The sequence below is a fragment of the Leptosomus discolor genome, chromosome 1, assembly GCF_034619465.1.
Source record: "Leptosomus discolor isolate bLepDis1 chromosome 1, bLepDis1.hap2, whole genome shotgun sequence".
Lineage (NCBI taxonomy): Eukaryota > Metazoa > Chordata > Aves > Leptosomiformes > Leptosomidae > Leptosomus > Leptosomus discolor.
The window spans coordinates 174,121,810-174,135,099 of NC_141391.1; the positions used below are offsets into that span (position 1 = coordinate 174,121,810).

The 13,290-nt window shown below is 37.3% G+C and overlaps 1 protein-coding gene across 2 annotated transcripts in view; it reads left to right on the forward strand.

The window, feature by feature from the left end:
* Positions 1 to 7,241: 7,241 nt before the first annotated feature.
* Positions 7,242 to 13,290, forward strand: part of PPFIA2 (PPFI scaffold protein A2) — a 333,193-nt gene continuing 327,144 nt past the window's right edge. For both annotated transcript variants that reach the window (XM_086471357.1, XM_086471363.1), the window contains exon 1: positions 7,242 to 7,490. In XM_086471357.1, the coding sequence (XP_086327483.1) occupies positions 7,242 to 7,490 (249 nt within the window). The remainder of the gene's footprint in view (positions 7,491 to 13,290) is intronic.

The following is a 13,290-nucleotide window of genomic DNA, read 5'->3' on the forward strand; positions in this document are numbered from 1 at the left end:
TCCTTCTCCACTTCCATTCCTCCCCCAACTCCTTTTCTGACAGTTTTCTGGGGGCAACAGCCTGCAGTTCTCCTCTGGTGGCACAAAGAGCTGCGTGGACTTGCTAGAGGTATGGTTGGGCACCACTGGTATAATTATGTAGGATTTGAGGCATCACATTAGGAGACCAAGTTGGATGGCTGAAGTACTCCTCCTTCATCTTCTCCTCCTTCTTTCATGTGACCAGAGTCTTGGTAAAGAAATCGTTAGTAAACTTTTTCAGTGGGAATTGACTCAGTCTCTGGAAAGCCAACTCCTGATGCTTGGTTGTAGGTTTCTGAGTTAATTTAATTCAACACCATGTATCTTTCTTTAGAGAAGAAAGCATGTCCATGTTTCTGGGTTCTTGCGTTTGTTTGGGGTTGGTTGGTTTGGTTGATTGATTGATTGTTTTTCAAGAGGGTGGTGTTAGGAAGGTGGTGTGGTTGGTTTGTTTTTTTTTTTCCTGATGAGAATATGGTGTGTTCATATTTTTATTCCTTATTAATGGCATAGTCAGAAAACTTCCTAAATGTACCAAGCACCTTATGCCTTTCATATGTTGTAAACATTGACTTGATAACAGATTATGACCTTTAATAGGAACAACTTCAATGTTGGAATTTTGGGGAAAAATAGTTACTTATATTTACTGTTGCTTCCGTTTAAAGTCTAGAAGGAGCATATACCACTTAACTACTCTCGTACTGTACATATGTGTTCCCCTGCCAAGCTAGGCTTCAGCAGCTTTTCATTCTTTATTCTAAAAATATTTTTTCATTATTTGCTTTACTGTGATTCACTGGGTGGGTGAAAAAATATAAAGTATTAAAACCTTTCTTCAAACCTTTTCCAGAATATAAGCAAGGACATAAAAGTTGAGTTATAAGACTTTTCAAACTTTTAAATTTAAAATGTTCTGAGATGTGGCAGTTTATCATCCAATATAATATTTTCGTTTACTTTTCTTGGTGAATATTTACTGACAATGAGTAGTTACCTACATTTCCAAAAATAAGCACAGATTTTTGTTTAAATTTGGATGTCTAAAGAGTGTATGTTTGTTTCCCATCCTCATGTGTTTGTGTTTTCAGATTTCTCTGGTTTGGGATTTTTTTTGGGCTGGGTTGGTTGGTTGGTTTGTTTGTTTGTTTCTTTCTTTGTTTGTTTTTTAATGTTACTCAGAAATTAGGATGTTTAGTGTAAACGGCAATATCTAAAAATGTGGCCATACTTGTAATCAAGTATAACTGAAGTTTAATTTTTAATTTTTGATGACAATTTTCTTTTTTTGTAGAAGTCTTCCAAGTATATAGAGCCCCAAATTCTTCACAAGGCAGGCCATCCTAATAAAATCGTGTTGTGGCTTTGTTTGGTTTTGGTTTTGTTTTTTTTTTTTTTTTAATGAATGCAATGAGATGAGCCACAGTGTGGCATTTAGGTTTTGGGTGGTTTTTTTTTTTTCATTTCAAATTTCTCTCTAGCCTTATTTAAATTTACATTAAATTTCAGTATCTCTGTGATAAATGAGTGAGTTCTTTGAACTTAAAGCTCTCTTCAGACACATAGAATTATTCAGTGTGGAAGGAACTTTCAGAGATCACTTGTGCCAGCCCCTTGCCCAGTGCTAGGCCAACTGCAAAATAAGATCAGGTTGCTCAGGTGCAGGTTTGGAAAACAAAAAGAAGATTCATTGATTACTGTAAATTTCTGAAGTTTAAGGCAGGTATTTATACACTCCACCTTTGCTTATATTTTGTCAAATTACCTGAGAATTACAAGAGAAGTTACTTTGCGATTTAGAATTGTGTCACTGCAATTCAACCTCTGTTGTAAAATACAGAGAAGGGATTCTGATACTTCGTGCACATTGTTGTTTGTTGTCGCTCATCTTTCCTTCACTGTTACTGTCAGTTCTGAATTCTTTTTCCCTGATAGGACTCATCAAAGATATGCAACTGTAATTGCCTTGTAGTAGTTGATAGGAATGTATTGATTAGTGAAAGGAATACTACCCTGGGATAACAGAAATCTTAACAGAGAAGCTGGCACATGCAGACCAAATGGAGAGGTTAAAATACATGCACAGACTTAATGAACATATTTTTCATCTGAATTTCAGTGTGTACATGGAGTTGAATGAGGAACTAACAGCCTGTTACGCTGTGTAAAACTAATTCAGAAGAGTAGAGAGCTGGGCAACTTCCTCCTGATCTGTGATCTTCTGGGGCTGTCTCTGGTTATATAGCTGTATACAGTCATTTATATGACAGGGGAGCAGGATCTCAAACCATTGGCTGATAAACACAATTACAAAACATGGAATATCCAGACATCAGTTTATGACTGTGTTTGGTCTATCTGAAAATTATGGTTTAGAAAATCAAGACCTATAAGCCTAACCAGTCTTTGAAGCTGCAAGAATGGAGGACTGAAAGGAAGTTTAAACATGGTCTGTTACTTGTCCTGCTGCGTTCCGTTCTGAGTAGAATTGATATCTACATGAAGTAATAAGAGCTGTGTACTTGAGACAAATACCTGCCACATATTCATGGATCTGTTATTCCTGAACTGTATATATATACAGTAAATCCAGGATGCATCTGACCTGTCTACATGAAAATTGATTCATGCGTATATAGTGAAATGTATCCGAGTTCTGTAAACTCACAGATCAGCCACAAAAATGCGTGTGGCGTGGTAGGTCTAAAATGTAATAGAAGTGGGCCTGCCAATAGCTTTATTCTGAGCCTTTGAGAACTCCAGCATTGAATGTGGCTGTGTCTCTCCTATAAATACAATTGAAAAAGGCACATATTTTTCACAGAAAGAATGACAAACTCTGGTTATTTTACTAGAGAGATCATTTTCAGTGTCTAATGTTTGAAATCCTTCCTGTATAAAATACACTTTAGCCTAACACAGATTTATGGTCTGCGATTGGTGGAGGAAGAGTAGGTAGTTACACTGATTCCTCCGGATTTCAGTGTATGAAATATTTCAGTTTATTATATTATGAAATGAGAGTAAAAATTGTTGGGGTTTTGGCGTTTTTTAATCACCAAAATTAGATTTAAAATTCAAAGTTACGCAGAAGGAAAATCAGAAGTTGCTCTCTTCTCCCATTGGAAATTTAAAAATACAGTTAAAATAACTCAGAGTGTGACCACATTAGCAATCAGACCTAATTGTTCACAGCAATACTATTTTTATTTTATGTTTTAATGTGAATCCCTCAGTTGTTTCCATCTGCGTTGTGTTGGCTTGGTTCTCTGTGTGCTTTTGGTGTGTGCAAACTAAATTCCTTTCAGCTATAATTAAACTGGAAGCAAGTCTAATGTCCTGACCCCATGTGTGAACCACATAATTGTGGTTAACCAAGGGTTTTGTGTGATGCACACCATCAGAAGGCTCTGGAAACTTCAAGAACTTTGGTAACTCCCTGGTGTCATTCACTTCCTATATAAAGATCCAAATCCATATATGCCCGCCTGTTTGTCCTCAGCTGCCAATCTTCTACTACTAAATTGTGATAGGTCTGTTTGCTGACACTCTTCCTCTGCTTTTTTGCTTTCAAGTCCCTTTCTCTGCTTTACCCACCCTAGCTTTTCTTGATGCCCCTCTTGATGAACCTCTTTTTTCCTTTTTTTTTCTTCCTTTTAAAAGTCTTCAAATATTCTTAGTATATAAGCAGAAAATTCATAAAGAGTGCAGTAAGGTCCTGGGGAAGTGGCTCTGTTCTTGAGCATGCAGTGGAAGAAGGCCAGTATTTCTTGGGAACAGTTAAATGGTGGCAGCCTCGGGACATTGAAAGCATCCCATCTGCTGGCAGGTGTAAGAGAGATAAATGCCAGATAAAGTTTAAAAAAAGAAGAATCCTTTTCCAAAGCCAAGAAGGCACAAATCATAGTAAATCGGAACAGCATGGCGTATATGTCTTTCATGAAGAGCTATAAGAATTCTTTTTTTGGGAACACCACAATAAATGTGCAGTTGTTTGAAATTTAGTTCTTTTTTTTTTCTGGGTTGATGACCCAGGAACATCCTGAGAAGCCAGGTTCCCTTCAGAGTTGTTCCAGGCTCCTCCTTGTTGGCTCCCACAAAAGATCTGTGTGAGGACATGGCCCAGGATTCCCTTTTCCCTGCTCCTCACTGTTGCAAATATCAATGCATCCCTTTCTGGCATGCCCTACCAGCTTTTCTGATCTGGCCCAGGTTAGCGTGTTGGTTTCATATATCTGTTTCCAAGCTGAGGGTGGGGAAAGGGAGAGGATGCACGTGGTTCCAGTGGAATAATGACATTGATCTCCCAACTGCTGGAAAGCAATGTGTGACTGCAAAAACTGCTGTACCTTTTAAAGTCTCCTGGGGCTGCGAGCTGTGGGGGAAAACTTCCAAATAGCAACTGCCTACATGAGGAGCTGCCTACTCATTCTCTGCCTTCTCTGCGGTCTTACTCATAGCCCGAGTTTGTTAAAAGTGACTTGGGCTATGTCAGGATAACACAACCCAGGCTTTCACAGTATGCACACTGCGTGGCCCACTCCCCTCCCTGAATGCAGCAGCTTACAGGGAGAAGATGTAACAGTGCTGTGTGCATTCAACCCGTGGATTCCATTGCTACACCACAACTGCTTGTATATATGGCTTCCCAGATCCCCATAATGACTATAGGAGGAGATTTTCTATCTGGTTTGAATACAAGGTGCTAAGGTAGCAACAGCTGTCTGCACAGAGGTTTACCTACCTGTTCCCAGACACACACCGACATGCATGAAGAATTGCACCACCCTCACTCTGCCACTGCCTGTGAGCAGCGGTAGTGTATGCTGTGCCGTTCGGACTGTAAACTTGATCTGCATGTGCAGGACACTGGAGGTAATTTCTTGAATGATGAAGATTCACTGCTGTGAATCCCCTGGGGAGGAAGCATGCCTCACAAGGCAGGAAAGGTTCAGTAACAATCTGAATTGTTTTCTTTGGTCTTGAAGAATGGGCACGCAGAGACCTTGGCCAGCTGCTGCATACTGAAAAGCTACAATGAAACTGAGCAAGTGGCAGATGGCCTTGGATGTTTCTGAATTTGACCATCCTAAGATGGTTAGCCACAGGTGGGACCTGGGTGGAGACACTCCACAGAGTGATGGCCACTTGCTGAGTGAAATGTACTCCCACAACATTGTGAGAGGATCACGGAGGCAAGAGAGTGCCTCCACCCTGCTGGTAGTCCCACATCTCAAGATACCTGTGGTCAGTGGGCAAAGCAGTTACATCAGCAAGAAAACCCCAAAAGCTGTTCTGCCTCTGTAGGTAAATTGAAGTGTAGGAGGTTGAGTACTCGTTTATTCAAACTGTCCTTCTGCTGGTGCAGCTGCAGAGTTTAGTCACTCCTCATCTGTAGTGCCTCAAAGTACACACTGTCCGTACTCAGAAGAGGAAGTGGTAGGTACCATGAAGGTCGGTTCGTAATGGTGCTAATATTTTTAAACTTGAAGATTTTTATGGCAATGGAGGCACTGGTGTATTAACATCATCTCAATATGAAAGGACATTGTGGTTCTTCCTAGTGGAGCCCATAGTTTAGGAGAGGCAAAGGTTTCTGGAATAGAAAGTTTTGAACTTCATGAGCAATGGAGATATGCAACATTGAATCACATAATCCTGAGTAAATACACCTGATCTAAGTATACTGGAGATGTGATGTTAAAATTAAGAATACTGAATTCTGCATGAACATTCAGAATATGATCAAGGCCAGCTAATCTTAGTAAAGCTATATAATTTTCCCAGTAAATCTTCGCAGCAAGCAGTTTTAGCACAAGGATTACTTGTGACTTGGTGGTAGTAGGAACAGTTTGTTTTAATGAATTAAGTACAGGTGTCTTACCTCTTTTGTCCCTGGTGTATGGCCTGTCTTTCTTTAAGTTACATTCTGTAACACCTAGATTGACTATTTTTCATAAATTCCACTTTGACAACTTCCATTTTCCTACTTTGAAAAGCAGAGCAGATTTAAGAATGTGTAGAGTTAATCTATCACAATATTGAGACTGAAATGGAGAATGTTACGTGATGGCACACTTAACAGTGGAAGTGTGCCAACCACATGTATTGTAGACAAAGTTCATATCCAGAAGGTCCACAGCAAACTCCTAAGTAAAATATTTTAACTTCCTGTAGATGAACAAAAAGCACCTTGATCCCACTTGCTGAGATAAAAGGCTTCCAATAGTTACTACAGTAACAGAATTTCCATAAATTAACCTTTAACTATGTATAAAGTTATGTCAGCTGTACTTCTTCAGTCATACTAGAAAAATAATTCCTGATTCTTTGGGTGACTTTTATTGGGTAGATATAATCTATTATTAACACAGTCTTTTTATTTTAAAATATATCTGAGCATTGAGATCTGTCATATCTTTAGGGTTTTTTTGGATTTGTTTTGTTGTTGTGGGTTTTTTTTTTTTTCCATCTGCTGAACATAAGTATCTCGAAGCTTTATAATTGAAGAATGGGATGAGGTGATATTATTTGCTCAGCTCAGGACTGTTTTTAGGAAACAAACAACAGTGATTCTGTCCCTGGTAATTCAATTCGCACAAGATATCACAGGGATGGTAATTAGCAGAGACTTTCTAGTTCTTGCCCTCTTATTCAATGAGCTCACTGGAGAATAGTTTCTCCTGAGGGTGGCAATAACTAGATAGAAAAATAGATTAACCTGGCATTGTTAAGGCAGCATGATACTGGATCAATGGTTAGCCTGAGCTGTGCTGTAGAAATGCCTACAGCAGGATAAAATCTGGCAATTAATAGCAGCTATTGGCGTCAATACCAACAATTCAACAATGACATTAAGTAAGAGGGGGGAGAAAATCAATGAAAAAAGAAACTACAATTGCAGAGGAAGACTTTTCTATCATTTTAAGAGAACATTATTTGCAAAACTATGAATTTAAAATATTCTGTTACCCTCCATCTCCTTCCAGTCATTCTTCTCTCAGTTTAGGAAGCACATTCAAAGTCTTTGCTGTGTGGAATTAGTCACTGTATTTAATCCCTGTCTATCGACCATCTGATTAACATTGAAAGCACAAAGTTGAAAGAGGGAACAATGCAATAATGTACTATGTCCATGTGACAGTTAATTCCTCTTATGAAATCCCCTCAAATGTTTTTCTACTGAAGAACTTTTCCTTGATTTTTATTTTTTTAAAGAAATGATGTGTGAAGTGATGCCAACGATAAACGAGGACACCCCGATGAGTCAACGGGGGTCCCAAAGCAGCGGCTCGGACTCGGATTCTCACTTTGAGCAGTTGATGGTGAACATGCTGGATGAAAGGGACCGTCTCCTTGATACTCTTCGGGAGACACAGGAAAGCTTGTCACTTGCACAGCAACGCCTACAGGATGTCATCTACGACAGAGACTCCCTCCAGCGACAGCTTAACTCGGCACTGCCTCAGGTATGTAGTTTATAAAGAATTTTTTTAGATTCATCGCTTTTCTATTTGATGCCACTTGCTTTAACCCTAATCAGTATTTATTCTTTGAGGCCCGAATTCTGCTCCCATTGAGGTTGGCTGCAGAACTCCTATCAATTTAATAGTACATGGCTTGACCTCTTTGGGACCTGCCTCCTCTTCAAAGTTATGAGTAGGAGTAATGCTGTTGACTTCAAGGAAAGTAGAATGAAGGCCTGTAGCTACTGGTTCTTTTGGCTGTTGCTCTAGCATTTACAACAGATGAGGGATCATTTAAATTAAAGATCTAATGATGGGAATGAAGAAAAAAGAATGAGGATGTTTCCGACAGGCTCTATTCTAGATAAGAGTTTCTAACTAGCGTTACAATTAATAAAACTAGCTTATGTAGGTTAAATAAGCTACTACACAAACCCACAAAACCAGCTGATATCTTAATATTTTTATTCATGATTTTAAAGTAATTATATACATGTCATTAACTAAATTACCTTGATCATTTGTAGGAACTTCAGTTAAATTAATATGATGTTATATTTCAATATTATATATCAATAGAATATTATTTTTCAATATACTATAATTAAAAGCAAAGAAACATGTTAGTTCAGTCTGTGTATCTGGCCAGAGGTTTGAAATACACTGTTATTCAAAATGCAGGTTTTCTCCATGTTATTTTCTTTGCATCTCCCAACTGTCACTTAGTAGGGAATTTGATTGTAACCGTGAGGACCTGGGCATACTTGCCTGGGCAGAGTTGTATACCTATTAGACAGTGGTTAGAGAGGAAGCAAGACAGATTCAGCTGTGTGATTGGAATAAGGAGGTGATAAGAATGAATGAAATGATTGAGAAAGTTCTTAAAGATAGAAAAGGAAAAGGACACCCACTGGAGTAGAGAACTGAAGCAGTTACTTAAGGGCTAACCCTAGCAGGTTATTGGAATATCTTGGGGTACAGCTGAAAAAGAGAGACAATAACCATTTGAAGAATAGCATTAGCAACTTCAGCATTAGCTCCAGGCAATAAGAATGACTACACTTGGCTTGGGTCAAACAAAAAGGAGAAGCAGTGATCTTGCACACAGTAAAATCAAGAATTTTGTTTTTTATTTTCTCTAATTTGTGGGCAATTAAGCTTCTTTTCCACTGGTGTCTCTTCACAGAAAAGTGCAAAAGAATAAGTGAAAGACAGCATAGGTCCTTTATCAAAAGACTTATTGCTAGAAATCTGAAGAGAGGAGGTTCTGCGTTTGTGAGAGTTGTGCCTATTCAGTGTGCCGCTTAGTACAGAGACACTCACCGCTCAGCCCATAGTGAGGTATTTCTATTGAGCACTGTCAGGCATCTAAGCTTTAATGTTTTTGTGTCTCATGTAAGCAAAACTCCTGCTAAAATGCAGGAGACATGCTACGGAAAATAATATTCAGCATAAATGTGATACATGACCTAAAAGAAACAGAAATTCTGAGGAACAGGATCATGATATGATTTTAATCTTTGTTTCTTCTAGTAAATGTTGGTGTGGTGTGTTTTTGAATGATAGCTGTACACCCCCTAAAAGTAATTGTTTTTTCAGGTGAACACTTTGCACTACAACGTACCATTAAGAATGTGTATTTCAGGTGGCATTCATCCATGTATCTAAGTGGAGAGGTGGGTTTCCTGTATGAGAAACTGTGTGACATACTGCTTACACTTTAAAGCAGAAAGATTTTTTCCCCAACAATTAGGTTGCCTAGATCTTCATGTAAGTGATTCAGTTCTGTAGAAATCTGTTTCTGTAAGTGTAGACCATTGGCCTAGTAATAAAACATTCTAGTAATACAGCCTTCCAAGAAAATAACTTCCCTATGATTGCCATGCTATATAGCTTCCTTTCTGGACTTGAGATATTCTACGTGGTGCTTCTATCATTTTATTTTCTGTTTACAGTTTTATGAATGGAGAGCTTGCATTGCTGGCTGCCTGACATAGCCCTATGATAAAATGCTACCCAGTACTTTTATCGTGGAGAGGAAGAATTCTGTTCACTCAATTTAAGAAAAGAATACATAAATATACAGTAACAATATGACAGTTATTACTTATAATGTGACATCTAATGAGTCTTGTTTTATCAGAATATATTTCTTTTAGCTCTTTTTTTTAAGTGGTTTTCAAAAATCAGTTAGAGTTTACATAGTGCTTCACATGTAGAAAATGTGTATTGACACAGTTACATTCCAAAGCATTCTTACTAGGACACTGTTTTTGTTTATTGTCTTAAACTGTTAAAAATATGATCTGGAACAATCACTGCACATTTCATAAATAGAATTGGAACAAAAAGAACCTGCATGAAAACTGGGCTAATGAATGAGCCACTGAAAAATCTTATCTGATTGGAAATAGGAAATAATTAATAACATTAAATATGAAACTTGAAATATTACTTAATGCTGTTACAGCTACAGTTGTTAGTCCTGTAGCCAAAATGTGAAGTATGATTGTAGATGGCTCTGAGTTTTTATACTGATCTATACTGCAGGAGATCAATGTATAGTTAACCATGTCTTTCAAAACTGAGTTACAGAAATATAGTTGTCTTGCTAATTGTTATCATTGAAGTAATCTTTATTTCCCTTGGATCAGCAGTCTTAACTTTATGAACATCTGTGTTTAACTGAACAGCTACGTTTCAGGAATGAGAGAAAAAGTGAGCAGGCCAGTTAGACTAAATGTAACAATAGAGAAGACTTTAAAACTTCCATTGGAGGAAAAACTAATAAAAGTCAAAAAGTTAACGTAAAAATATGACAAGGGTTTACCAAAATTATCTTTATACAGAATAACTCAGCATCAATCTTTGGTACCAGAATTGTTAGACTAGCGAACTATGATATCACTAAAATAGATATCTTCTGAAGTGGCCCCATTTAAACTACTAATAGATGTGAAGTGAGCAAGAAAAAGTAAGATAATTAGTAAGGTAAGTAATAAAAGAGAGGGAGGAAAAAATTTCACTTACAGTAGGCATTGACAGGATGGAAGGAGGCTAGTGGTAGTAGTTGATTAAGAATGTGTTTTGGGATCAGTTTTTGTTAATTTGAGCACAAGAAGGAGGAGCATGCTAGTGGAAATTTTAGACAACACAAAATTGAGTTGAACAGTCAACTAGAGGAATAAGTATGATAGTACACAAGAGCCAGAGTAACAGAGGTGGGATGCCATTGCATGGTACAAAGATGAGGGCCCTATATCTAGCAGTTAATAACAAAAATCTATATTCTGACCGTTTAGGTAGCAGTAGTAGAGAGGGGAAAGTATGTTATACAATGATTGTAGGCAGCCAATGGGAGGTGGGTATAAAAAGGTGAATATCATTCTGAAATGTGTTATGTAAGGGATGTCTATTAGAAGTAGATAAGTGTTGATGCAGTTAAACCAAGGGGTGGTTTGAACTTCACTGTCTGGGTTTCGGCTCAGTAGTGATTGAGAGCCAGCCTCAAGTTGGAAGAGATTCAGAAAAGACTGCTAGAGCAAAGAGGCTTTAACATCTTCTGTATGAAAAGGCTAATTGAAGTTTTCTTACTTCTGGGGAAAACAGAGTTGAGAGGGAATAGAAGTGATTTTGTAATTTTTTTTTGAGAGGCAGGAGGGTGGAGCAACTAGGTAAAGATAAAAGAAATGCTTTAAGACAAAACTGATGTTGATGAAGGAAAAAATGAATAGGGGATACCATGGTTATATAAAGATACACCATTCTTCAGAAGGAGGTCTTGAATTATCAAGGAGTGACATTTAGAATCCGTCTTTCTTAGACAAAAGACAAGGTGAAAACCCCAAACTGTTTTCAAGATGAAGCCGGTGTGAAAGACATTATGTATCATAGTACCTTTGGTTAACCTCTGAACTTGACCCAGAACTTATTTCAGAACTTTACTGTGGAGAGATTCTGCTTTGCGTGGGATCATTCACACAAAGAATGAAACATGAGTCTGAATATTTTTACTAGAACTATTAGAATTATGTGATAGTACAGTTAAATTGAGAAATGTTCTGTGCATAATAGGTGTTCTGATATTAAGAATCTAGTTCACAGGAGGTCTTGTTTATTCTTCCCAAAGCTGCCTGTTGACAATGGAAGCCTCTAAAGGAAGTGGGTTTGGGTTTGCACTGCATGTTCACTTACAACAGGAATTTATTGTATTTAGGTCATGACTCTTGAGTCCAGCAAAAAAATACTAATTGCTAAATACAATACAACTCTACTGTAATGAGGAAGCATGAGATCTAAATACTTAACAGTTTGTTTTTATTTTATTGGAGTAAAATTAGGTCTTTTACTGTGGCATAAAAAAGTGCACTACTAAAAAGGTTAGTTACTGTAGTTAGAAACTAACTCCTGTCTTAAGTGGTAGGAAGAGGAAAATGTTCAGTTACAACTTTCTCAAGCAAATTTCACCATAATCTTCTCTAACCTAAGTTGTCTAGAAAATGTTAGTTGCATTGTAAACAAACATTGAAAAAATACAATTTATGTTATTGTAAGACTTACAGTGAATTGTAAGTTACAGTAATGATAAATGTGCTCTGATAAACGATGCTGAACTAGGCTTGTTTTGTGCTTGTTTTATTGCTTCTTTCAGTCTTTCAAAAATAAGTTTATTTATATGAATTATTTATAGGAAGATGTTCATAGGTCATCACTCTCCAGTCAAATTTGTCTATTTTCTTCATTAATAATGTACTTTCTTAGTGATTTACTTAGAAATTAATCTAATATTCACTGAATCACAGAATGGTTGAGGTTGGAAGGGACCTCTGGAGGTCACCTTGTCCAACCCTTCTGCTCCAGCAGGGTTACTAAGAACAGGCTGCTCAGGACTGTGTCCAGATGGCTTTTGAATATCTCTGAGGATAGACTCTGCAACCTCTCTGGGCAACCTGAGCCTGTGCTCAGTCACCATTAGAGTAAAATTGTATCCCAGTGTTCAGGAGAATTTCTCTGATAATTGTCAAGCTCTTGCTCCTGTCCTGCGCTGGGAATTTAGCTAGACATCACTGGGCTCATTATTAAAGGACTGATGAAAATGTGTAAGATCCTTTCACTCTGATGACTGAATTAATTTCAGTTTGAATCTGGACTGATAGAATTATATTGTGGATGATTCTGAGAAAATAAATTCCAAATTAAATTTTCAAATACAATGGTTTGATTTTCAATTTGAATGTTTGTATATTTTTTATAAAAATACTAAGTTGAAACTTTATCTTCTTTTACTTTAATATTAAGAGTCAGTGGCATTGCAACAAATTTTTCGGAAGTTTTAAATTTTAAATGTGGCTAAAGAGTTTTTACACTTCAGAGTCCAACAGGGCTTAGAGAAATGCTGTTGTAAGGCTGAAAAGCCTGTGATAATCACAAATTGAAAGCAAACTTCGTAGGTGAAACATTGTTCCAATTGAAAATGGTATATCATGACCTACATTCATTGACTAGTGCTTTCACATTTACAGTAATACATTGAGTTTGTTTAGTCTTTGGATAAAATACCTGGTTTTAGAGAAAATTCATAGATGATGGAAATGTCATATCATCACTGACATTGCTGTAGTTATGCTGACGTTTTCAAGTGGGTAACAGATGTTAGGTTTTGTTGCTTTAAAGAATACATAAAATACTTAATTCTTTATTTACAAAATCTTCCCTTCATGTGTTTTGATCTCTTTTACTGGGAAGCTGCTACATTTTTGTAAAGAAGGTCTTAAGTTCTGGTTTCACTGAGCATTTATGTTAG